General features: G+C 39.7%; 1 protein-coding gene across 3 annotated transcripts in view; it reads left to right on the top strand.

Annotated features, from left to right (window-relative positions):
• vps13b (vacuolar protein sorting 13 homolog B) overlaps positions 1–27,132 on the top strand; it is a 312,942-nt gene that overhangs the window by 188,518 nt on the left and 97,292 nt on the right. For all 3 annotated transcript variants that reach the window (XM_008432898.2, XM_008432900.2, XM_008432899.2), the window contains 3 exons: positions 21,090–21,431; positions 21,515–21,923; positions 22,915–23,052. In XM_008432898.2, coding sequence (XP_008431120.1) covers positions 21,090–21,431; positions 21,515–21,923; positions 22,915–23,052 — 889 coding nt within the window. The remainder of the gene's footprint in view (positions 1–21,089; positions 21,432–21,514; positions 21,924–22,914; positions 23,053–27,132) is intronic.

The following is a 27,132-nucleotide window of genomic DNA, read 5'->3' as shown; positions in this document are numbered from 1 at the left end:
ATATATTTTATATTTTACTGCTACTGCTCAACAATAAATTCTAATTAAACAAGTTAAGAAGTTATGTTTTATTTTTTAAAGAAAGGCATTTTTAAATCTTTGCAGATCCGAAACTTTGAGTTTTACACTCTATTAAAACAAAGACATCCAGTTTGCAAATTATTTTCGGCTCAGATGAAAAAAAAAAAAAGAAAGACAAACATTTTGCCTATTTTCAGAAGTAACAGGATTTGCATCACTGTCTCTTTAAAAACGCTTGCTGTATCAAGCGAGGTTTAATAAATGTAATAAAAGCCCATTTGGATTCTGCAGTCTTGATAGTCTGCTGATAAATCTGGTCTTATTTACTATGAAATGAAAGAGAAAGTAAAAAGAGTGGTTGTTAAAAAACAAACACTTTGTACTTCACATTTTCCATCACAGAACGTTTTCATTCGTCGGTAACAATTAGGCCACCTGTTCCGGCAGGCCACACAGAAACAGTCAAGGGACCGCAAATGGAACATGGCTGAGCTTTGGACACCCCTAATCTACACTGTATTCCCTCAGTCATGCAGTAAAAATGTCAGCTTTGTTTTTAAAGATGGTAGGCTTTATTCTCCTGTTTACATGCCGCGTAGTGTCCGATTGATCCCCGGATTGCTGAACAAGTGAACCAGTTTTCTCTGAAATCTGTCAGGATAAGCTCCTCTGACACCATTTCCTGACTATCAGCGCTGACTTTTGTTTTTTGGGTGAATCCAACACATTTAAATATTTACTTACTCAGAGCAAAGCAGCGTTCTAATGTGGCATTAGTTTACTGTGCTGTGCTCCGCTGCAGCCATCAGGGCCCTTTCTATTGTTTACAGGACAAGGAGCACCCAGGCGCCATTTGCCCCGTCTGACCGCTTAATGAAGCTTTCTAATGGAACACAATATAAAAATATTTACCAGCATTGGTGAGGAAGAGACTCCCAGAGGAGGACAGAGGAGAGAAAAGGGGAGTGCGGAGAGAGGGGGGCTAAATGAAGTGAGCCCACAAAGGAACTTCTCTGTTCACTTATTGAGAAGCATCTGTTTAGTTCAGAGTGTCAGATGACTCAGTTCTTCTGAAGGCTTCCGAAACACAATAGAAGAAAAACAGAGAAGAAACTGCACAGAAAATCCTTAACTACTGGAGCATAAAGTGTTTCTGCTTATTAATAGGGAGAAAAAGTAATACATTTGTGTTTCAGATTTCTATTTAGAAAAAAACTGAATTAGCAATGATTCATAKTGTATGATAGTCATTTGACATGAAGTTTAGGTTTTGCTTAAACATTCTGTGGTTGTAGTTATTATTGTCCATTTTTCGCCACTAAAATCTGCTCCACATAGTCAATATAAGTTAATGTGCTTGATTTTATTTTAGTTTTTTATTGTTTTGGCATTGAAAGTTGAGTTTTGGCATCTTTGTGGACTCCATATTTGCAGTTTGAATTCTCAGCTAGATTTTCCTCTGGCTTAGTGAACACCAGGAGGGTTTTGGATTGTTTGAGCAGTTTTCTGTCTGCTGTCCTGCTGATTACTGGGAGTGTTATTGTCTAAGCAGTGTGAAGAGTTTACAAAAAAACATTTATCTGTTCACTAAATGTAAACAGATAGCAATGATCCATATTGTATGTTAGTCATGATAGAACCTTTCTAAGTGCTCCGTTTTTCTCAGTAGAACATTGTATTGTAGCAATAATCTAGTTGTAACATATCCTCAGTTTACCTCTCAGTTCTCATTTTTGATGATTTCTCTGGTTCCTGCTGTGCAACTCTTTTGTATTTTGTCTTAAGTGTTGTTGGTAGAAGAAACTGAGCTTAAATCCATAGTTTTTGTTTTGTCAGCCTGGAAAACATTCAGATAGGTGCTCATGTAACATCCATGTGTCTGCACCTGCAGCGCCTTGTGATCAGCTGTGTCAGCCTGTGTGCTGCTGGGCTGTAGAAATTACTCTGAATAAATGCAATTTGCCTCAGCGTTAAGCTCCTTGTAGCTCTATCTAGTCTGTTTGGTTGAGTATGGTGTGCGTGTGTGTGCGCGTGTGTGTGTGTGTGTGTGTGTGTATAGGGGCTCATTTTTCAAGCTACAGAGCCCTCTAGTGGTTACCTTTACTAAGAGTGCTGTGTAATTCCTCGGATCCTGGCTCCTGTTTAAGCCTCTGTTCTTTCCCACAGATAAAGCACATCATGCAACACATATCAGTATAAAGCTGCCTGTCAGCTGACAGCAAATGGGTAAAATATGTATTGATAATATGTCCTTTCACTTTAGTTTTAACTTTATTTCTGATATGTATACAGTTGGACAGTCTTCTTTGTACAATCTGCTCAAAGAATCAAGTTAGAAGACATCTGGTGTGGTTAAATTGTTTCTGTTGTTGAGATTCTAAAAACATTTCTTGCATTACTGTCCCCAATTCAAATCGAAATAAAACTTGGCTCCATTCTTCCTGATTTTCCCTCCCCCCCCCCATGTGCAGTTTGTCTTGAATCCCATTCTCTGATTTCAAACAGTTCCCATTACCCCTTACAGCTGTGTTTTATTGTCAGGGTTAATGAATTTGTTTTGTTGGGGCTTTCGGGTTCCTTGGCAGCGGGAGGCAAGCCAGGCGCGTGGGGAATGTGTGCAAGCATTGTGTAGGGTTCTCAGTCATCTCTAAACACTGTGCTGTGCCATAAATCTGTTCATACACACACTCGGTTAATTGTCTTTTATTTTCATTCTCCCTCCATGTGCTCTGAAGCCGTTTTTCCACAGTTGTCGTTCCAGTTTCAGTTCAGGTCCGGACTGGGATGCAGAGCAAGTGTAACGCGATTTCTTAGCGGTCCATAAGCAGATGTGTTGCTCTTTAAATCGCCGGATTATTAGAATGTTTATCATGGCGTTAGCCGTAGTTCGTCACAGTCTAACTTCATCTCAGCGTTTCCCGGTTGACGGTAATGATGATGAAGTGAAGTGAAGTTGGGTTGGGATCAGGCAGCTTTCAGCAGCAGGAGGTCCCACAGCCAAGGAGCTATGAATAGATGCGGTTTCCAGGACTAATCTGGCTGCTATGTCATCAGCCGTGTCACCCGGCAACACAGAAAGGCATACCATCAAACAGACACATGTTCAACACACACGTACACATGCGCTCCACATTCCCCGCATGGTGAGTGTCTGCCACCTTTATTTGGAAGGCACAAAAGTAATACGTCTGTAGGACCAACCAGCTGACCTGTGGGTGTTTGAATGCATGTGTGTGTGTGTGTGTGTGTGCGCGTGTGCATGGGTGTGTTTACATGTTTTCCTCTCATGTCAGCTAAACTTTACTAAGTCATGTTAACCTCCATTACTAAGTCATGTTAACCTCCATATATATATATATATATATATATATATGGACACTTCATTCATACAAAGTGAATACAAAGTGACTTATTGACATGATCTAGTTTGATTTAGCCTCAGAGTTTTGATTAAGCATTAATTATAAGGTTTAAAGAGTACATGCATGTAATCATGTTTTCAGTTAACACATGAACACTGCCAATAAAAACACACCTCGGTGATAAAGACTGGATTTTCATTGCGAGATTTCGCAAAAATCACAGAAGATTAACACTACTAATTCTGCTTTGTGTCTGTTCGGTCCATGACATCACAAGCGATATTAGAATCAAATGACTCGGTAAGCGCTATGGTGGAAAGAAATATTTGGCAAATTTCAGCACAAATTCAGAAGCATCTGAAACTCACCAAAGGGTTCATGTGTTTGAGACAGAGTTGGAGCCAAGATAAGCTGCTGATGATGTAAAACCAACTTGGAGCTTTATATTATTTTGTAATGTTATTCCCTCATAAAAAAGCATGTTGCTTCAATTTTTTTGTTTACATGCATTTTTTAAATCCGTGGCAGCCATTCTGGGATGCTTTAAAGCAGTGGTCCGCCAAACTTTTTCCTGTGAGGGCCACATAACTTTTTCCTTCTCTGGTGGGGGGCCGGAGTCAGTTTGTAACAGAAAAGTGTGATTTTGCAGGAGGGCGTAAATGTCAAAATATGTTGTTTTCCAGAAAGCACAATCAAATAACTCTCTCTGGGTTCTTCACAGAACAAGTCAGGAAATAAATAACACTATTAATGAAGTAAATAATAACCAAACAACCCTCTCTGGGTTCTTCACAGAAAAAATCCAGGAAGGATTATAGTCCGTATTTTCTGAACTATGAGCCGCACCGGACTATAAGCCACAACCCCAAAGTTTTTTGTTTTTTTTAAACCAGTAAACATATACATCTAAGCCTCAGACATCTCTGCCGCTCTAGGTTTTCCACAGCGATGCAGCAGCAGCAGAGGGGGGCGGACACCCAAAATTTGAGTCATAACAGGTCAATTGAATATCACATTTATTATGGTTGAAAAAGAAAAAGTTGCCAAGATTAGATTTAACAGAACTGATTATGGTCGTTTCCAACGGTAACTGTAACAGTAAAAGTGCTGATCCTTCGTGTCTGCTACTAGCATGTGCTAAATCAGTGGTCCCAACCTGTTTATTACCGCGGACCGGTCAAGACTTGGACATTTTGTTGCGGCCCGGGAGAGGTGGGACAAGGTGGGGGGGATGAACAGTCAGATAAGACTTCTGCATGTTGGTGTTCCCACTAAATACTGAATATACCCTATTTGGGTTGCCTTGGCCCTTTTATCGCAGCCTGTGGGGTTTTCCCTGACTGGGAACGAGAATACGACCTGTTGAATGTGACAGGTAGCCAATCAGAAAGCGCGGTGACGTAAGAACAGAGGGGAATCCCAAACAGCTGACATATCGCCCAACTGAGAGTCCGGTGGATATCGGAGATGATATGTGAAAATGTATATTGTTAAATCTAAAGGTCATTATTATGTTTATTCGGTTAAAAATGTTAAATATGAAAAAACATATTCACCTCCAAATCATAGTGCAGCAAATAGAGCGGCTGCTCCCGTCATCTTTTATCTACCGCCTTTTCATTTTATTGCATCTTTTATCTCTTAAAATGACTCCACAAACTATCACTATTGCTTCTACATTGACATCCGTGTTTGCTTATTCTAAATTCCTGCTATGTTGGGGGTTTTACTGGATTATCCTCTGGAATCGGGAGCTTGTTTCAATGCAACGAGACGGTTCCATCTGGGAGTGATGAGAGACAATGACACCCGAGCTGTGTTGCTTGAGCACAGCCTGCTTGGTCTCTACGTGGCAAAGCAACTTGAATCTTTGTCGCCGCATGTTACGCAGAGCAGCTTGTAATGTGGGACTCACCTATCGGTCCGGGATAAATCCATTCTCCTGTCTCTTCTCTGGACCTTTTCCCCTTTGCAAAGAAACTTTCCAAAGACATCTGATCTGTTTCTTACTCATTTTGCTGCTTGTGGCCTCAGTGTTGGCGCACAAGTAACCAGACTTCCAATCAATCAAATCAATCAATCAAATTTTATTTGTATAGCACATTTCAGCAGCAAGGCATTTCAAAGTGCTTTACATAATTAAAATAAAAACAGAAATAATCAGTGAGAAAGAGAGAGATTTAAAAAAAATAAAAAAACAAAAACAAAAAAACAAAAAACATTACACCATTAAAACGTCGAAAAGAAAGAAGAAGAAATTAAAAATTAAAGACTCTGTTGCAGTAATCAATGCGGCTAAAGATAAACGCATGGATGAGTTTCTCTAGATCATGCTGAGACATCAGTCCTCTAATCCTAGAGATGTTCTTCAGGTGATAGAAGGCCGACTTTGTGACTGTCTTAATGTGGTTCTGAAGGTTCAGGTCAGAGTCCATCACTACTCCCAGGTTTTGGGCTGATCGCTGGTTTTTAGTTGTAGTAACTGAAGCTGTGCATTGATTCTAGTTCGCTCATCTTTAGGTCCAAAGATAATAACTTCAGTTTTGTTTCTGTTTAGCTGGAGAAAGTTTTGGCACATCCACATATTTATCTGTTCTAAGCATCTATTCAGTGATTGGATGGGTTCAGAGTCACCTGGTGACATTGTGATGTAGAGCTGTGTATCATCCGCATAATTGTGGTAGCTAATCCTATGTCCTGTTATAATCTTTGCCCGTGGGAGCATATAAATATTGAAAAGAAGGGGTCCTAGGATTGAACCTTGGGGTACCCCACATGTGACCTTTGACCTCTCTGATGAGAAGTTTCCAATTGAAACAAAGAAATCCCTGTTCTTTATGTAGAGCACTGGACCGGAGAGTCCGACCCAACTCTCCAGCCAGTTCAGTAAAATGTCGTGGTCAACAGTGTCGAAAGCTGCACTGAGGTCCAACAGGACCAGCACTGTGGTTCTCCCACAGTCTGTATTTATATGGATGTCATTGAACACTTTTACAAGGGCCGTCTCTGTGCTGTGGTGAGCACGAAAACCAGACTGGAAGGAGTCAAAGCAGTTTGTTATTGTTAGGAAGTTATTTAATTGTTTAAAAACAGCTTTTTCAATAATTTTGCTGATGAATGGGAGGTTGGAGATTGGCCTGTAATTCTGCAGTAGGGATTTCCAATGATTCACTTCCTGCTAAAGAGCCCCCTGGTGGTTGAAGAAAAATCCACATATAAACGGCTTGTAGTCCGGAAAATAAGGTATATGAAAAAAAATCTAAATGCTCTCTGGTATTGTTCAGGGGGCCGGACCAAATGTGGAGGCGGGCCGGATCCGGCCCGCGGGCCGTAGTTTGGGGGCCACTGCTTTAAAGCTTTCTCTTACAAAGCTCCTCCTTGGAGCTGCCGTCTCCAAGCCGAGTTTCCACCTCACAGAGCACCACACCCCCATGCCTCCCCCACTCAACTCCTCCAGACTAGTGGCAGCAGCAATTTACAAACTCTTGGTGAAATTTCAAGTCTGCTGAGCTTATAAAAAAAAATTTTTCAGACCAGTCCCACGCTTGAAAGAGTGGTTGTAAACAGCAAAATGGAGATGCATTGTTGTGATATGTTGAAAGCAGAGTGTTGGAAAAAGCTGAAGCTTCTTAAAGAGAAGCTTCTGCAATTCAAGGTGTTGAATTGTGAAGTCAAGTTATGTTTGATACATCATTTTTATAACAACTGAAGATAGTTAGTTGGTTATGCTACGAAATGGCACTATATGCCTGGAAAATACATAATACTACCTCTTTAAAACTAGATCTCAGCAGGGTTACTAACTTTTAGTAATTAGTAAAAACTTGATTTTTGAAGATAAATGTTATCTTGATTCAAAAATGATTTTTGACAAAATGTCAAGTAGGAGGAAACTCCTTATCACATAGTTATCCAGCTGATCAGTTATATCTCTACTGAACTTTACTTTTACTGAACTTTAATTACTTTTCTCATACTCAGATTTTACTTGTACTAAAACAGTGATGCTCCTTTCTCCATTTTTTTATCATTGCAATGTCACCGTTGTCTGTTATTATACAACCTCTCTGTATCCCTGTGCTGTTGCCATGCCGTTGTTTTAATAATATGCTTTCGGGACCAAAGCGATCGGGATTCAGGATAGTTTTGTTTTGTAAGCGTATCTTTGATTTCCATGTTAGTGTGTCTGGCTTCCTCTCTGTCTGACACAGATACACAAACACACACACAGATGCAGCCTGGGTCAGCCATGTGCGTGTAGCACTGTGTGAGAGGAAAATACCCTCTGGTGCAGGGGGAAGTCCCGCTCCACCTCATCCTGGGATGATTACACGCATGGGAAGCAGGACTCTAGACTTCCTCCAACACTCATGGACACACATTCGCATGGTTGCCAGTGCACACACAGATATTCCAGAGTTTTACAGACATTTAGGAGAGGCTATTCAACCTTGACAGAACCTAACACTTAGAGATTTTAGTACAGACACATAAAGTGTCAGATAAAGTACCTGTATTAGAGCTCAGTCTCAGCATGTGTTGTTTTTCTTTTCTTTTCTTTCCTTTTCTTCCCTGTTCTTTCCCTGTCATTCATAGCACTGTCAAAAATCACATGTAAAACAGTTCTGGCCCATCCTGGACTGGCTGGTTACATAATAAGCTGGCTGATACCATGGAGGGTTCCTCTCTACAGAATTTGTTCTATATATAGGGTAGTGGTATGTATAGTTTTTAGTTCCAACCCGAAGGAGATTGACTGGACTGTCTCACAAAGGTTAACTAGTGCTGTTTTTATAAAACAATGAGAGCTACAATAAGCTTCTGTTGGAATTTAAGATTAGGGAGTTTTGATCATACACACCAAATGCTCAGTTATGATAAACTTGTTGAGGCCACAAAGCAACTCATCCATACATCATCTGTCCGTGCAGGAAAGCTCTGATTTTAAATTCCAACTGCATTAGATTTAGCTTAGCAGTATTAGCATCTTTTGTCAATGTACTAGAGTTTGATTAATATCTTCTATTCTAAGAGATCAGACTGTAGCCTTTACTATTAGACATAGATAAGAGGAATTATAAAACTTGCAGATGGATTGATCTACACCAGAGGTTTTCAAATTTTAGACCCTTAGAGACAAAATTGACCACCATGTCCACTCAATTGCATTATTACCATTATTTCTGTAAACTTTTTTCCTATTGGTATACTTGATGTTCCATTCTTACATGTTTTCACTCATTTTGTACAGTAAAACATGAATCTGCTTTAGATATAAGAGCCTCACACATTGAAAAATCCCTGATCTACACAAATAAGTAAACCCAATATCAAGAGTTGGTCTCAAATTAATTAAGAATAAATTCAAACCTTTCTTTTCCTCTCTAACTAGTTCAAGTGCAACCTAAAGTTCCACATGTGAAGCTGGTGACGTGTCCTGCTCTTATTCCTACTCCAAGTAGGAGTGCTCTGCTCATCAAAGCCACTGTGTTGTTGACAACCTTGGCTCGGGAAGCAACCTCTGGCTTTATCCTCGTCTGTCTTATGTTTAATACGAAGTGTTTTGAAGACCGTTCCTCTTTGTGATGAGTGTTTCATATTGTATGGTCATTGAAGTTCCTCCTTTGACCTCCAATAGCAAAAAGTGAGATGTCAAAGGAACTCTTACCTGATTTAATTGCCAGTAAAAAACGGATAGATGAGTTTAAAACCATACAGCAGGCAAATAAAAGGAACAGGATCATAGAGACAAAAAAGGATGATTTAGATACAGTCTGAGTAAGAACCTATTAGATTTAGCTTGAATTTCTGACTGAGTTTATTGTATTTTTCTGTTAACATGGGAGTTGGTGTTCCTGGCAGAGCAAATCTATTCTTAACCACTTAAGTTGGCTGTTAACCCTCTCTGGGGTATCTGGACCACCCTCCAGCCCCCCATTCTCTCCCAATGCTGCTTAACTCTATAGTCATTCACTCTGTTGCTACCTAGAGAGCTAACAAATAGAGCTCTTTACGCAGCTAACTCCTTTTCTCTTTGGCTGATTCACATCGGTAAAGTAACTGTCATTATCATTGAATTATCTTCAGCACATATTTTCACAGTCAATGTTTCTTCAACGGCCCGTTTTTGTTTCGAAACCGTACCTTTTTTTTTTTGTCTTACTGCCCGTCTTGTGTGACTCAACTGTTAATTGACAGCCAGTCATAACAAGTCGCCTTCTCTATTCAGCCCTAGCATCGTAACCAGCTTTCTTTTCTAAACATAAGCGTAACACATTCCTAAATTGACTCCTTGGAAACCTGATCTATTTGAGATCAGTAGCAGCTGAATTTGCTGCCTTTTCAATCAGTTTTGGCAAAATTGGCGTGAAAACTCCAGATAAAAATCGTGCAGGCTGGAATTCCAAGCGGAGAAACAAACGGTGCCTTTGAGGAGAGGTGGGAGGCCCCCCAAACGTGAACCCCGGGATCAAGTGACCAGTCAGGTAAGCAGGAGTCGGTAGTGCCCTCGCTCTTTGCCTGCAAGGGAAATAGGGTCACAGACCCAGGGGAGTAGTAAAAGCAGGACACGGCAGGCCAGTTAGTAGACTTATTTGTAAACGCGCACCTGAGACTTATTCTGTGAAAAGTATCCAAGAATCTGTAAGGAATTTCAAAAGAGATTCAAAGAGGAAGCATTTTTTCTCTACACCTGTGAAAGCAGGTTTCCAACTAAAATAACAGCTGATGCAGACTATTGGGTGACTCAGGGAATTTGGTATAAATGCTGTTTCCCTTCTACTTCATTTGTCCAGTAGAAGTAACCACAATTTTGCACGATTTCAAGACATTTTTCATTGTTTGCGTTCCAAAGTTCTGCTATGTTTTGTTTTCACCAGATACATTTATTTTCCATATGTGATTATTTAGTTTAACCTTGTTCTGAATAGAACATGTTGAAGACAGTTTCATCTTATTAATGTTTCTTCAATGATTTAAACACTGTTTAACATTTGCACTCACCGCCTACTTCATCACATACATATGTTAAATGGTTTTTAACCAGGTTCTTATTTGCACAAATGGAGAATTAAGGCCCCAAAATACTTGGGCGCACTCGTAGGTCCACGCGGACTCGAAGCAGACGTCCATCAGACATGTCCGGACAAGGATACATTTTTACAACCGCGTACGCGTACTCTGTCGCACCCGGTGGAAACAATGTTCACATCGAATTAGTTTTCATGTGACACCGGGCTGATAAGATTGAGAAAAAGGGTTATGTGATTTAATATTGTTTTAAAGTTGACATCAACATGATAAAAGTCGACACAGAGCTGTCGCGAGGACGTGATAGAAACGTAAGCTAAAATGCTTCACAGCAACAGGCTTTATTTGCTACATTCACACAAATATTGACATGGTGTATAATGCAGAATTATAAGAACAAAAAACAAGACAGAATCCCAGACTTCTTTATCAGCAGCAGACCAGAGAGGTGGTCCGATAAGTTGAGTATGACTTTTTTTTTTTTTTCTGAACAACGGCAAGGAAAGAATGATTGGGTAATCCAGTCATTTTGGATTACTGCACAAATTATTACGCTGACCACAATTGTGCTTTTGGAACATAATAAATTAGGTTTACTATGAACAGATCCCATTTGATTACAGTTGAAGCCAGTGCAGCCTCCTGCTGCTCCTCAGCCCCGATCCCCAGTGGAACGCTGCGCTGCTCCGGGCCGGGCAGCGGTTCTCTTGCGGGATAAACAGACATGTGACTGCCATTCTCTGTCCCGCACTGAGAGGTGAATTTAGGCTTCCCAGATGGAGAAGAAATAGAACTACGTGCCCAAATAGCTAATCAAACTTGCTAGTTTTCATTAGGATAGTGTGAAATACAGAAATTTGTCACAAGAGAATTTTAGGTAAACAGTACGCTCGAGTATGAAGACCTGACAGGAAGTGCGACATAGAGCACGGTTCATTCCATGAACCATGCTTCATTCCATGAAGCATGGTTCATGGAATGCGTACAGTACACCTGAGTTTGTTGGGGCCTTTAGCCAAACACATGACAGTAACTTGGAGCATTTATGTATCTAGGCATGATGGAGACTTGCTAAAGTTGGACAAAAGCATCAGATTGGGAAGGAAGGGTATTCAAATGACTTCGAATGTGGCCTGTTTGTTGATGCCAGACAAGCTGCTCTGATTATTTCAGATGCTGTTGATCGGCTGGTATTTTCACGCTAAACCATCTCAGATTTACAAAGTACAATCCATTGTTGTGGAAGCCGTTTTAGTCTCAGTCTTTTGGGTGAAAATGCTTCTTAGTTTTTAGTCATTTCTAAATGTGATAGTTTTAGTCCAATTCATGTTAACAAAAAGTTTGAATCGACTTTTACTCAGTTTTAGTGAAAGTATTATTCTTTACAAATTAAATTGGAGAATTCCTGACACCTTTTTAACTTTTGACTGACAGGTTGTAAGCACAATAAGCAGAAATGTCCGACAGACCACCCAATAACATTTTCTTCTACTTTCGTCTCAACAAAAACTCTCAGAAGTCTAGACATGCTTTAGTCATCAAAGACTTGTGTTTTTCTCATTACTGTCATTAAAAAAAGAGGCTTAAACAAAATAATTTTATTACTGTGATTGTTAATGGAAATGACATTGTGTCCATAATGGAGATATACACAGCACTTTTCACATTATACACCTTCTGGTGGTCCCACACTTGGTACAGCCAAGATTAGTAAACTTAGTACCAACTACAATTTTGCACATGTTCACCCAATTTAAGGAATAACCAATTAGAAAAACATTCCCTGCTTTGATAAGTCTTGACTTCAGCATCAACATTCAGATGGCAGAGCAAGAATTTGGTGTAAGCAACATAAAATTATGGGTCAGTTTTCTGCCTTGTGGTGTTGGTGAGGTAATAGAGTGGGGAGTATTTTCTAGACTCTTTAAATGTCCCAGCTTACCTGAATCAACTTTCTGGCCATGTTCATCCATTTATGAACACAGTGTACCCATCTTCTGATGCAGTTTGTCAGAGCTGGCCTGTTGAATATGACAATCTGTTCACAGCATTCCAATGGCTCCTACTGTCACCATCTTCATCTGATAGAAGATGGACAGATCTGCAGCTGCAAACTATGAGATGCTGTTATGTCAATATGGACCAAAATATCTCAGGAATGTTTTGAGGCCTTGTTGAATCTTTGGCAGTAAAAAATTAGGTAGTTCTAAAAGCATGTAATATGATATTATCAGTGTGTAGCTAAGTGAATTTTATTTGTTAAGCACCTTTCACAGACAAAACCATCACAAAGTGCTGTAGAGAAAACCAAAAAATACTAATACCAATAAAATAACTTATAAATAAATGTATATGTGTAAGGGAACAATCAGTATAAGAGATCTTAGTCATTGCTTTTCCTCGCTTGCTTGCAGTTGTCTAGCATAGTGTGTGGGCGCGAAAGCAAAAAATGACTCACGCTCCACTCCTATCATCTGCGTTTCCTCTCCTGACAATATTAGCTACGCTTGGTTTGACTTCGATTTTACACCAGCATCATTTATCTTTCCTAATCTTTGCTTCTGAATTCCTCTGCATTTCCTCTTAAAACTTTATTTCTAAGTCTAAAATAACTTAGTATTCCGATGAAGCATAAATCTGTTTTCTAGCTGAGGTGTTCTGCTGTCTGCAGGTTGTTTTGCTCTGATTATCCTCTACCATTGTGCACTTTTGGCCGATGTCTTCATATTGTCAAAACTCTCCTCGCTGTCTTGGATAAGGATACGGGTTCTTGCAACATTCTCCTTTGTAAACCTAACATGTACATCAGACTTTGTTTCACTGTGTGCTGGGAACACATCCAGGGAGAAATTAAAGGAAGATTACTTCAGTCCTCCCAATCCTTCTAATTTCAGCTTTCTTGTGACATTGTGCCGGAATCGTTTTTGCCTTCCAGTTTCTCAGATCTTTCCTTTGTTCACACTCTTGTTGTATTTTAAGGTGCTTTCTAATTTCTCCACATATATACGTATTCCTGCAGCATGTCATGTCAAAGCCTACATTTGTGTGTTGGATTTAACAGACCACCCAGAGCTTATTACACTACCCAGCCTGTGCTGATTTAAACAGCCTCATCTCACCTGGGGTTGCCGTTATTAGGGGCTCCAATTTTCCATGGATCCGGTGGAGTGTGGAGCCGAATTGTTTTTGTTCCGTTTGTTTTTCTTCCATCAATAAATGGCATACTGCAGGCTACGGTAATTATCTAGGTCCAACACTTTTTGGCTCATAAATATTTGGTCACACAAACAAACGTGATATATCACAATTATGGACGATACAGGATCAAATGGGCTAGGCTGCAACTGTTTACATTCATTTCTTTGCTACGTGGCTAAGTAAAGGATAACTTTCCAAGTTGGGTACAATCAAACATCTCTGGTTACTGGGTTAATTAGGTAAATACATACATTGTAAGAATTACTTCAATGAAAATTATTCCCTGAATTAGAATTGGCATCCTTAATATAGTGCACAGTGGACCACCCCTATCCATGATGCAGTATTCACAGATTTTTGTATACAACATAACCAAAATAAAATATAATGCAGCTTGGGAAGCTGAAATACCTAGCAGTGCTACTTGACACATTGCTAGCTCATGTTTGCAAAGCAGCCAATCCATGAGCGCCTTTCATTTGGCATTGATTGGCCGTACCACCAAGAGCAGAGATAAGGAAGACTGTTAGCTTCTGTGTTAGCACTGACTGTTTCCAATGTGTATGTTAATGCATGTTAAGGTTTATTTGGTGTTTAAAATATTGATATAAGCAGGTACAAGTACGGAAACTAGAGCTCCATTGTACTAAACTTTAGAGACACTAGATATCTGCACATATAATGTGGAGGTGTTTAGGTTATAATAGTTTGATTAAACTTTGTCTACATTCATTTATCTGAGACTATTTGCAAAATGCCACTGAACAGTCAAAGTATTTGATAAAGACTTAATCTGACTCTAAAAAAGTTTAGAAAATAACTTCCAATCTAACTATGATCTAGTTCAACCCCATTACTCTACTTAATTAGTTTTGAAGTTGATGGTAGCTGAAGTATCTCTGAATCAGTTTGAATTATTGCAGTCAAATTTGAAAATCATTCTTTATCTGGTTTTCAAAGGTCATTTAAAAGCAGATACAACACTAGTGAGCTCCACCAACAACTAACTGTCTTGCAAACAATTTTTAAAAGTGAAATTAAACTTGCTTTGTCAGTTAATGGGAAACTCCTAAAACAAGAGTTTTAAAAGTTTAGTAGCATGTCTCGATTAAAAACAGCATTTCAAGAGCTGAGGAATTCCTTGGGCCTTGGATAAAGATACAAATAATACCAGATATTTTTTTTGGTTGGAAGTTAGGTTGATTAAGAATTAATATGAGGCAGTTTTTCTCTGCTGCGTTTTCTGAAAAATAGAGGACTAAAGAGGCATTCTTTCATATGCTGACGCATATCCTGTTTCTGTTATACCTGGCCGTCACCGTAATGTAATTATTTAGGCATAGAAAACATTTGCTGAGCTGGCTGGAGATGTTTAGGGATTTAATTTGAGCTAAATGTGTTTTCCTATTACATGTAAAGTTTAATAATCCATTTATCACACCGTCATTCTGCCAATTTCTCCATCAAGCTTTCAAAGTTGAGGTTTTTCTCTCCCTTTTTTTTTTGTTTATCTTGTGCCTTGGTTGTTATTAACGATGGGAGAGTTTATTAGGCTGAAGGAGCCAACTTACTCAGTCTTTTTTTAAGCACTTCTCACAGCATTTCCCCGTATTGTTTGTTTTCAGTAACAGTTATGGTGTTAATCTAGGAACGGTCTTCTGGGATTTTTAAACACTCTCTCAATGCTGCTGCGCTGCAAGTTGCTTTGACAGTCAGCATTATTGATGTGCTGCCGTTCCTTCATGTCCTCACACTCACCCTAACCTTAACTATTGGATGTGATTGGGGGACTCTAGTTTAGGGTTTTGGTTTATATTGGTGGTTTTGTCGAGGATGACTGAAGCAATAAGTCTCCCATTTAGCTGTAAGGGAGGTGGCTGTCAAACCTTTTAAATCATTCTTGATTGCCAAAGATAAGGAGTGGGGCGCAGTGGGTTTGGCGAGCGTCTCTGAGGGCCTAGAGTCAGTCGCTAGGAAGGCCTTCGTCTTAAACTCAAATATTTGAGTGCACCACTGCAGCCTGCTGAGCGTCAGCATTCTACAAACAGCTCCGTTCTGCTAAGCAGAGACAATCTGCATTCTATTTGTGAAAAAATATTTGTAAGTAAACTAATTTTGTGCATAGGCATGGAGTACGGGTGTGGGGGAGTTGAACTTCAATCAATTATAAAACAGGCTTTTGCTGCCACATTTCCCAGAGCCAGGCCTTTGTTGAGCAGCATACTGTAGTTTCCCACATGGACTACATTAACTCTCTCTTTTCACATTGTTTTTTTCCCATTCTTCAGCTTTTATCATTCTGTATCTTTGTTTGTAAGCCAGAATATTTAAAAGCCATAAAGCAACTGAACGCTGCACAACATCATCACAGTATTGATGTTTTCTTGTCGGTTCATCTTTTGCTTTGTTTATGCACAAAGGCTTCCATGAGCTTCTGTCAAGTTCCTTTCTTTTAACCGGCCATCTCTGCACTTTTACAAACTTACCTCGTGCTTTAGGAATGTTGACAAGCAACTTTGGTACATGAGATCAGAGAGAAAAGTAATTCTCCTTCAAAGCGGACAAAATATGAATTTGTTTTCATTTGAATCTTCTGCCTACAGATAATTAGGCAAATTGACAAATAGATCCTGGTGAGAGAACAAATAGTATGAGAAACATGGTCTTTTCCTCATGCTATTAAACCTTAGAAGAGTAAACCCACCAATCAATGTCAGAGGAGGCTTGTTAAAATGACCCCACTTGGCGCTGAACTCCAGAGTACACTGGTTAAAGTACTGCTGACTGTCACAGTGAAGCTCTCTGTATTCATTTTCAAGCTCCAGGGTTGTGACCTTCCACTGCATCTTTGTTGTGGTTCAGTTGAAGTGCATAGCAGGTTGCCTTTGTAGCTGAAACAAAGTTCAGTGTATGAGCTGCCTGCCTTTGATGGCCTTGTATGCTTTCTGTCGGCTGTAATGGTACAAGAAGCAGTGACTTCATATTATAAATGTCTTCCCCCTTCTGTTTTCCACAAGAAAACGAGAGAAATCTTTGTGGAGTTTGGTTGAGTATTGTTATTAATTTTCTTTTTAAATGAGATATTGCTGCTTTGTGGCTTTCTTGTTTGAATACAAAAGCACAGGGGGCTGCTTTCAACTTTATAGTTCAGCTAAACAAAAGTGGTTAGCACAGCAGGGGCTTAACCTGTAAACTTTGATGTATTCAAGAGACAGATGTTAATTTTCCATCTCAGCATCCTGCAAGCAAGTGGCTTGACTGAATGGTACGTCAAAAAGATTTAGTAATGACTTCCTATAATTTTCAATGGCAATTCTACTGGAGTTACATGGGAACATTCTTAACTACTGGTCCACAAGAAATTCATGAGAACTAGTTCAGACATAGAAAATATTGGGGGGGGGGGGTTGATAACAGCTTCTTGCAGCTTTGGTGTGTCCTCCATTTCCACTCTAACGTTGTCATTTTTTATTATATCCTATCAGTCTGATAAATAAAACTGGGCTGATATTAACAACTGATTTTTTTTCCCCATCTTGTGATGGTTCAGTGATGGTGAAGTTATCCATCACTGATAAACTTCATCATCACTGATAAACTTCGCTGAAGTTTATCAGTGATGGTGATGCAGCGCAGGATTTTGGGGAGTTTAACTGAAGCAGAGAAGCAGTTATGAAGTGTGGACATTTATTTCAAGATTTAAAATGGGTAGTGAAATATTTACAATACCAGTCAATATCGGTTAGCAGCCATAACAGCAATATTAACATCTGATATCTATATTGGCCCAGATTTTCACGATGGAGCATCTCTAGTAGCTAAATTTGTGTCTTCCTGCTACAGTCATGATTTCCACACTAAAGAATGTTGCTGTATGTGTGAACAGTTTGTCATTAAAAGATTGGAAAAACTTTGGAGTTTTGAGTTTAAGAACTGTTGCAATGTCTCTGTACAGCTCTTTGATATTCTTTGACCACTCTGAAAATCTCTTTAAATCACAGTGTCAGCATTCTCATATGTTAAGTGTAAAAAGGTTTTTGTAATCCTACTTGAATACATCCATATCTGCCATTTAATGCTTCATTATTGAAACGGCTCTCTACCAAAATTAGTCCTGTTGTCACCTCTAAATAATATTCCATAAACCTTTTCCTTTGGCATGAGTTCATTTCTGTGTGTATCTGTGACTTGTTTCAGACCACATTGAGAATATCTGGCTGTTGAAGCTGTTATTAAGACGAGAGTTATAGTCTCCTTTCTCAATTGAGTGTGTTCATTTTGTTATTTTCTTGTGACCATCATGGCTTCCTTACCATGCTAAAACATCCAAATTTCCATGTTCCCTGATCTTTGAACCCAAATTGCAACCCTTTTTTATATTCTTCTGGAAACAATCAATCACATATGTGGTTTTTCAAACGTAAAAGTCATGTTGTCATATTTGACTGTCCTGCCAACACTGTAAACGACTGGCATTTGGATGATGTGACATTTGCTTCCGAGTATTAGCCATCTTCCAGTCAAGCTGTTCTCAGTTACACTGACAGAAATGGGGTCAGAAGTCATACAGATGCACTCTGATGTGATTGGCACTCGGGAGACTCGTGGTTTCACACTTTGGGGATTATCCTCCATTTTCCAGAAAGTCCTGCCTAGAGACTCTGAGGGAATGATCTCATCATTGGCTTAGTTTTTTTTTTTTTTTTTTTTTTTTTTTTTGTGTGTGTGTCAGTATGTTTGGGTCGGGAGGGGTCATAACAATGATCAACTAGATCCAGAGAAAGATTACATTGGGTTCTGGAAATAGTGTTTCAGTACAGCTATTATACAACACTATAAGTAATAGTTCAGCTGGGATCCGGCCCATGGATTCGGCCAATGTTTGCATTCTAAATTTATTGCCTTCTTTAAATGAATAAATTGGTGTACGGTTGATGTTATAGAGCTTTACAGTACCTTTTCTTTTTGAAAGGCTGAGTAACATAAAAAGCAAGGTATGTGCTTCTAAGTGTTCGGCCAAGTTTAGAATAAATCCTATGAAGGTATGTGATTGGACCACTTGCTTGTGTGGACTTACACTAGCTGAACACGGCATGCTGTGGCATATTTTCTCATTGTCTCTGTGCTCCTGTTTGTGTTCCCCTGAAGCCCTCTTTCTACTTTCAAGCTAAATTTAGACCAAGAATGTGCTTAAGGGGCAATTTCTTGGTGGTGGTGGTTATAAAAAAAGATGGGGTATTTGTTCTAATTGTAAATGCATGTGAGCAGCCTGAGCTTGGGAAAACAACACAGAAACTTCCAGACCATCTTGCCTCTTCAGCTGACTTCTGCTCTTTTTTCCCCCGATGCTGTGCAGCTTATTTGTCCTTTCTGATGCGAGACGTTTTCTTAGAGTGGATGTTTTGCCTTTGCCGAATGTCTTCTCAACTACTTCCTTACCTCAATGCAATGTTTCACTCATCTAACAAAGCACACATGGCGAAAGGTCCGGGCGTTTTTCTGCCTGCCTTTCCCCCTCCCCGTAGCTTGGAAAATCTTACATTTGTGCAGAAAAGAAGTGCACACATCCTGTCCTGATTATGGCAAGCGAAAGGAGATGGATCTGGCATGGCCGGTCCTATGTAAGTCCGACACATGAGCGTGGTTGAGCAGAGCAGACATCCAGGCAGGCATGCTGCTGCGTTTTATATTGCTCTTGTTCTTAGCCTTTGATGACACTGTTTTGAATAGGAAATATCTAATAAGTCAAGTATTCTGTCTAATGTGCTGCCAGTTGGTTTAGTATTTGCCTGGAGGTCTTGAAACACTATCTCTGCCACAGCAATAATATACATTTAAAATTCTCATTGAGTGGGAGGGAGGGAGTGATATGCAGAAAAAGAAGGACCAGCTGAGAATATATGCTGTAATAGTAACCATATGCAGGATGGAGGAGTAGATGAGGGCGGAATAGAACGGGACACACCTTTGGTCTGCGTTCTGTAATTTGCAATTGATCAAAATCACACTTCAAAGACAGCAGTAGTTAATTGAAGGTGACGTAGGATCCATTATCGTGATTAAGGGACCATGGGGATTGGCCTCACTAAGGTTGTGTCAGGGTTGAAAATAATGATTAATATGCCCAAGTTATTTATTTTGTATTTTTCCTTAAAACAATCCAGCTGCAGAGGGGAAGTTTAAATGATTCACTGGTTCTATAAATCACAATTTTTGTGTATTATTTTGTCATGGTGTCAGTTTGTTACAGGCTTCCATTTTAAAACCCTTTTATTTGTTTCCATAAGATCTATTTTATAAATTTCAGTTAATTTGGTAGGCTGCCCTGAGTTCAGTCTTTTTTTTTTGTCTCCTTCCTGTTTCATCATTTCAACTTGAGAGACCTTCATAGTTTTAAGATGACATTCCTTGGTAGCATTTTCTTTGTCGCCCGAAACCCAGAAAGCCCCACGCTTTTGATTTATATCATCTGTCACTGAAAGCTTTTTATTGCCACAATGGCAGGAACCCTCCTGACAACAGTTAGCTAGAGTCGAGCATAAAATCTGAACTGCTTCAAAGACAATACCACAGTCACTTCACAAAACAATTTAATATAATGGCAGTGTGCCCCCTTTTTTTGAAGACATTTTGAGTATTGCAAAAAGTACAAAATGATTTTTAACCACAGAAAAAGTCCCAGGGCATGCCTTGAATATGTCTGTGGCTGTACCCTGCACTTCTTCTTTGGTGTTTTGACTGTGGGTATTTGGTATTTGTCTTCATGAACCCACATAAGAAACAAATGTACAAATTCTCAATGTTTCCATAAGCTTTTACATATTTTATCCACACAAGGGTCAGAAGAGGTGTGAGTCTAGACAAACTGACATTGACTGAAAGGAAAGGAGTGCCTGGCTTACAGAGCAAGATGCATTACCATGGAAACTCATATCTACTATAAAGTGTGCGGCGATGCATGCAGTTCATGAGATGAAACGCTGAGCAACTATTGGTTGCAGTAGAATGGAGTTAAATGAGATTTTACAACTATTTCTACTAAGAACTAAGAAAACCCATTTTTTGTTTTCACAAATGCAAGAAATACCTCAAAATACTGTATTTTTAAAAAGTTTGTAGTTATTGTGGACAGTCCAGGCGTGACAGAGCCTTATGTTGTAGTTTTTATGATTGTCCAGATCTACTATGATTGTCTACTTTCTTTCCCACTTCAGAAAATTAGAGTCAAATGTAGATACTGTGGGATGTTAAGCTTAAAGTACACACCTTCATATCTGGGATCCTTATGCTTACGTATGCCACAAGATTTCTTTACTTGTACACTAACTGCAGATGGTGAGTCACTAACACCACTTATTTCCTGAAGCAAAAAGTCAGTCTACATCTTTAAAGATGGCTACATCTTCACTACCTTCTGAGATGTCAGTGTCTGCAAAAAGAAAAAAGCCCTGCATCTTAATATTGCCTTTCTTTGTACAGGTAAGGAGACAAGAGCAAAAGGGAGTCCATCCAGATCCTCTAGGCAGTGGGGACTCCTCATCACGTCACAGTGGGACGGGACAAGACAGTGGCTTTGGCAGTGACAGTGCCCGCATTCGTATCGTCCAAATAGAGCAGCAAAGTGGGACCAGCCATCATTGCATTGCGAGACCCTCTCGCAAGTCCACCATCATTAAGAACCTCACTTTCATCCCTTTTGACATCTTCCTCACTGCCAGTAAACTATCTGTTATGACCTACGCTTGTTCGAGTACCCCAAAGGCTCTCACTACATTGTCTGATATACCAAGCACACCAGAGAAGAAGGAACCTCAGGATAAGGTAAAGAGAAAAGAAGATTAATTAGCTTGTAAACTGGCATAAGCACAGAGTAGCAGTATTTAATCATTCTCTGTGATGTTTAGGTGGGAAAGAGCATCCTTAATCACCCTGATATCATATCGGACTCCCCACCGGTCTCAGTCTCCCCAACCCCTGATCAGACCCCAGCTGCCCAGGGTTCACTGGCTGGACTGACTGCAGATGACATCCTGAACAGCAACACCTCTCAGCCACCTTCTCCACTCATAAACTTGCTCTCACTTGATGGTCTTCCCACTCCAACCCGTTCCTCGGCCCGCCTAGCCCTGGGTGTTACCATAGTGAGGCAGCCAGGGAGACGAGGGACAGGGGATCAGGTGTTGGAACCCCTTTTGTACGTACAGCTTATGCAGCCTTCCGTTCTGCTGAGCTGCCACCATCGAAAGCAAAAGATGGAGCTGTCTGTTTTTGATGTGGCGTTGAGAGGAGTACCTTCTGACTACAAGTGCCAAGGTGAGAGTTTTCTCACAATCATGTCAAAATGCACCAATTAGAACTTTGCTTTGTAAAGCTTTGACCTACATAATCAGATTTTTTCAAAGAGCAGTTATATTGGAAAACATGATAATTATTTAATGTTAGATATAACATATTTCAGAACAAAGAATTTGCAGAAATTACATCTTAAACTGGTTGCAGCACCTTGTATTGGGGATTTGTGCAGTTAGCATTAATTATAGTGTCTTTGTGTATTTCCTAGAGAACGTAAGTCTCTTAACTAGCTGTGTTTCCATTACAAATGTGTGCAAAACTTTGTAGATATTTTGCTAATGTCAAAAAAAAAAAAAAGAAAATTGCATGTTGGTTCCCTTTCTTAAGTCATTTAAAAACATGTCGCGCCGTCATCCTCCTACCTCTTCCTGTTGTCTTTTTCATGTTTTCCATCAGTTGTAACATCCGGTTGTTGATCATGGGAGGCGAAAAAAGTATTTCCATTGCAGTTTTGTGAAATACTCTTAATTTTGATGAGCCCAAAATAATTCCTCCTCCAAACACAAAAAAGTTATCAAAAAATGTATTTCTTCAAAATACATACGTACATAGAACTTATTTTCTTAATTCCAATTTGCACGACTATACAGTAAATAGAAATGCAACCATGTGACATTTCCAAAAGATTGGAAGCATTTCTAAATCCAGCATGTTCTCTGTCAGACAGGCTAGAAGCTCAAAACAAAGCAATTTCAGATCTTTCTGCTATTTAAGTAGCTAGTAGGTAACAATGAATGTGTCTCAACTCAGAAAAAGCATGCATGTTGGAAAATGTTGTAAATTTTACCTTGAATGATTTAGATATAATGATTGGAAAAAACGATAGCCTCTTTCAGTATCTGACCTGCCTCTTCCTTGCAAGTTCTAATCAAACTGAACATGACCTCAACCTCAAAAAAGAAATTTTTTCCATATCCAAAAGTTACTTTTTGGTCTGTCTCTTGTTGTCCAGACCCAGGAAAAACTCTCCCAGAGACCCTGGACTACAACGTGTGCTGGCTGCAGACTGTGGCTGCAGAGGTTGACAGTAAAACAGGTGTCCCTCCTCCTCTGCTCTGCTTCCAGATCAAAGATTTCCTCAACGGACCAGGTGAGGGTCTCACACATTCTTGCCTTCTGTACATTCCTGCCAACACGCTGCACCAACTTCACACTTCATCCTATTTTAAGGAAAAAGCTGAGAAGCTGGGCAGCAGATGCACATAAACCATACTCTGGTACATCCCATCATCAACACTACAGACAGTTAAAATAAATAACACTGATTATTTGAAGGCCATGTACCCTACAAACCCACATTTCAAAGAGCCAAAAGCATCGACTTGCCCACAGATCCTTTCAATTCCGATTTAAATGGGATCAAAGATTGATACACCAAGTTCCAGAACCAAAGGCCAACTCAACAGGAATTAGAATGACTCTTGTCGAGAAGCAAGACTGTCTGGAAGTTTGTGTATATCAAGTAGTCTAAATAACACTGAGCATTTTTGGTCACAGGAAATCCGGGATGTGCTTTTCACTTTGAACCACAGACTACTAGTTCCTGTGCGCCAAATGTGGATGTTTGCATGTGTCAAATACACCTTCCATATACTTTGACTTGCTATTTTTAGGCTGATATGATATCCATATGAGCAGATTTTAGCAAAGCCCATTGACCTTAGGGTGTGTTTGACATCCTGCCCAAATACAACTGCAGTGAATAAATGTGTGAGTGGGCTTTTGGGGTCTCGGTGAGCGCACCCTTTTCATCCCTGCGAGGGTTTCTTGGAGAGAGTGCGTAGGCGCAGGTCATCCTTCAGCTTGCTGAGTCCAGGCCAGATGTTGCAAATACTCACACACTGTCACGGTAACTACAGACAACGCTTGACATATAGACTGTCCTTCTTCCACATTCATACAATCATTGACAGATACTGAGCGTATTTACAGGAATGGGCTCCAGGGTGAACTCCAGGTGTTACAGATGATGGTTTTAATACAGCATTTGTTTAATAGCTCTTCCGCATGTCTCCTCTCCTTTTGTCAAGTCAGATTCTTAAGCTGTTTCTGTCCACCTGAAATCACACAACATGCATCTCTCAGCAGGGCCGAGTGAACATACAGTACGATCCAAATGTCAGTGCGCCAGATGACATGAGCAGCCAAACTACAAGTCCAACTTTGCCTTAAAGAATAAAGTACATCAGACTTTCTGCAAGTTCTTTAGTTTAGAGTGTCTTCGGAAGGTTTTCGTACATGACACACCAGGAGAAGCTGATACAGTTTTGGAAAAATCCCTACTGAAGTCACTTAACTAATAAATCCACCTGTATGAAATTAAATCTCAATACACAGTAACTCGGAATTTTATTGGCAGTCCATTTCACTTTCACAAGTGTTTCACATTATCAGAAAGTGAAACAAACTACATAGATTAACTACACACAGATGGATGTTTGAAAGCCTTTATTTCTGTCAATTATGATCATTTTCTGCTTACATGTAATGAAAACATGACATTTAAAATTTGAAGATTACATCAGACCAATAAAAATACATTGTAATATAGAAATATAGCCTTAATGGAAAGTATGTCTAACACTTGCTTAAAGGTTGTAAATTTTCTAAAAGTACTTTTAATCGGACAAATCTGATTCATTGTTATGCATATTCTAATTTATTGAATATGACTGCTGTGTGAAGGTCTCAGATTTTTAGAGAACGTTAGTGAATAAACATCATCATGAAGACCAGGGAATAGAGCAGACAGGTTGTAGAGAAGTTTAATCCTGGGTTAGGTACAGAGCATCTCCCACAGGCCTTTTCAGTCAGCCTTCCTAAAACAGAAACACTAACAGCTGCGAAGTTGGAAAAGGAGAACATATACCTAAGAAGAAGCAAAGATGTACTTTTCATGTACCTGTCATCAGTGGGACAGCGACACTACTCAGAATTGAGGCTGCAGAAGATTTGGGATTGAGGCGAATATTAATCCATAGCTTACAACCTATCATTAAATGACTTAAATCGAAGCACATTTATGTTAAAATGGACCAGTCAAAGGCCAGACCTTGATTCAGATAAAAGTCCATGGATAGAATTTAAAAGTCTAGATGACCAGTGAAAGAGTGCGCCAGATAGTTCTGCAAAACATTGACTCATTGGCGTTGCGTAGAAATGCACACCAGACTTTTCAGATTTTTAAATTTGCAAAAGTTTAACTATTGATCTGTGTCTTTCCTCTTCCACAGTTGTGCACAATTTTGTGGTGTGAGCACAGGGGTTGAAATACTTCTGCATGTATCAGCAAATACAGAAGTGATCATTTAGAACACCAGATGAAATCTTCATGTGTAAGATTCCTTGCTCATTTTCTGAATAATGCAGGTGTTTGACCTGTCTTAGTGGTATCGTTTAGAAGATAATCAGTCATATTTATTCAGCGAGCACACACACACAGACTAACAAGACAGTCCCAAAAGCCTCAGACAGGATCCAGGCTCTCTGTGAGGTTGCCGCAGGTCAGGCTCTGCTGGAAATACCTAAAATTGACCACATATGCTACTGGTTCTCCTTCATCCCCTCAGCCACTTAGTCATGCAAGCACACATCCACATACACATTCTCAACTGTATGTTGTTTAGTCAGATGACTCTCTGGAGAAGATACTTACCCTCTTCAAGGATGATGGAACAAAGGAAGGACTAGATAAAGTTGTGGAAACCATTAACTCTTTGTTGTTGCTCTTTAAAGAAGTCATTGATTCCTGACTTTCAGCCAGAAGAAAGCTAAGCGCCACGAATCAGGGATCAGTGGTAAAAGGCTTCAGGGGATTGGTTGTTGGAAGAAGCTAATTTAAAGATTTAGGCAACAAATTGAAAGAATAAACGGAAAAGATGTGAAGGACGTTGTTAGGAGGAAAACGTGCCATCAACTTTTCCTTCATCTGTTCTCTTCCTTTACAAATGTCCGTGTGTGTTATGTGATGTGTATTTATCATATTTGGCAGCGCTACTTTAATTCGACAATGCTTCACATTTGATTTATTCCAACCAGGCGCAAACAGAGAGCAGACCGCCATGAGGCCATGTCTTGGTGTGTGTTTACAGCAATATGCTCTCAATTTCAGCAGCATTTATTCTGAAGGACCAATCAAAGCGCCCATTCCAAGGATGCTGAGTGGGAAACACTTGTAACATGTGTACTGTAAACTGGATGGTGTTTTAGCTCCGACCGTCACTCAGCAGCCGCTCATCAAACACACACAGTCACACAAAAATACTCCCATAAACACAGCTAGTACAAATACACGCAAGACGGGCAGTTACAGAATTTACCACCAAACATGTGCATTATGTTGATTGAGGTAGCTTGAGGTAAAATGCTTTCCAAGTATTTTCTTTTCTACCAGAAGCAGGAGTTTAATGATTGATCAGCACAGATGTGCTATGTATTTTGTTTTTGTCATCTTCCTCACCTCGGGCCTTTGGACAGGTCAGCATATGCTTTTCCGTTGACCAAATAGTTTAGCAATTTGACATTTTGAAAATAAATTAGCTTAATTGGAAACATGCCAATAAAAAAGAATGTTTTTTTGACAAGTTATATTGCAAGGATGAGGTATTTTTTGGCCTTATCGAAATTGGATTATTTTGTAAAACTCTAATGGAATCACTTTTTTCACATCCCACGGGTCACGTGATCGACCAGACGTTGCACGCTGGCGCAGACCACAAAGAAGACGATAAGAAGTTGTAGGAGGCTGATGGCAGAGCATGTTTTTCAATGACTCATCCAGTGAATAAACATATCCACCTGTGATTTTAATTGTGTTTCTTAATCAATGGAAACACCACAGTTGCTAAGTAGTGTTTATATGACATTAGCAGAATATAGACAAAAGTTTTGCCCACATTTGTAATGGTACCACAGCTAGTGTGTGAGTCCTGGAGGTAACCACTCCCCCCTAGGAGGCCAAGGATCAGCTGTCTCTCTATGAAGATGGAGCAGCTGATAGATTAACTAGAACAAATTGGAGCCATCACTCTGGTGTGTCTCTGCTTCCCATCAAGTAGTTCATGATAATCCTGTCAGTTACTGTATGTGCAAGCATTTGCCTCTCCATACCATCCAGAACTTCTTTAATGTGAGTCAGATGGCATCTGAGTTGTGTGTCATTGGCCTTATG

Source organism: Poecilia reticulata, linkage group LG16 (assembly GCF_000633615.1).
Source record: "Poecilia reticulata strain Guanapo linkage group LG16, Guppy_female_1.0+MT, whole genome shotgun sequence".
NCBI classification, from domain to species: Eukaryota; Metazoa; Chordata; class Actinopteri; order Cyprinodontiformes; family Poeciliidae; genus Poecilia; species Poecilia reticulata.
This window is presented reverse-complemented; position numbering and strand designations above follow the sequence as displayed.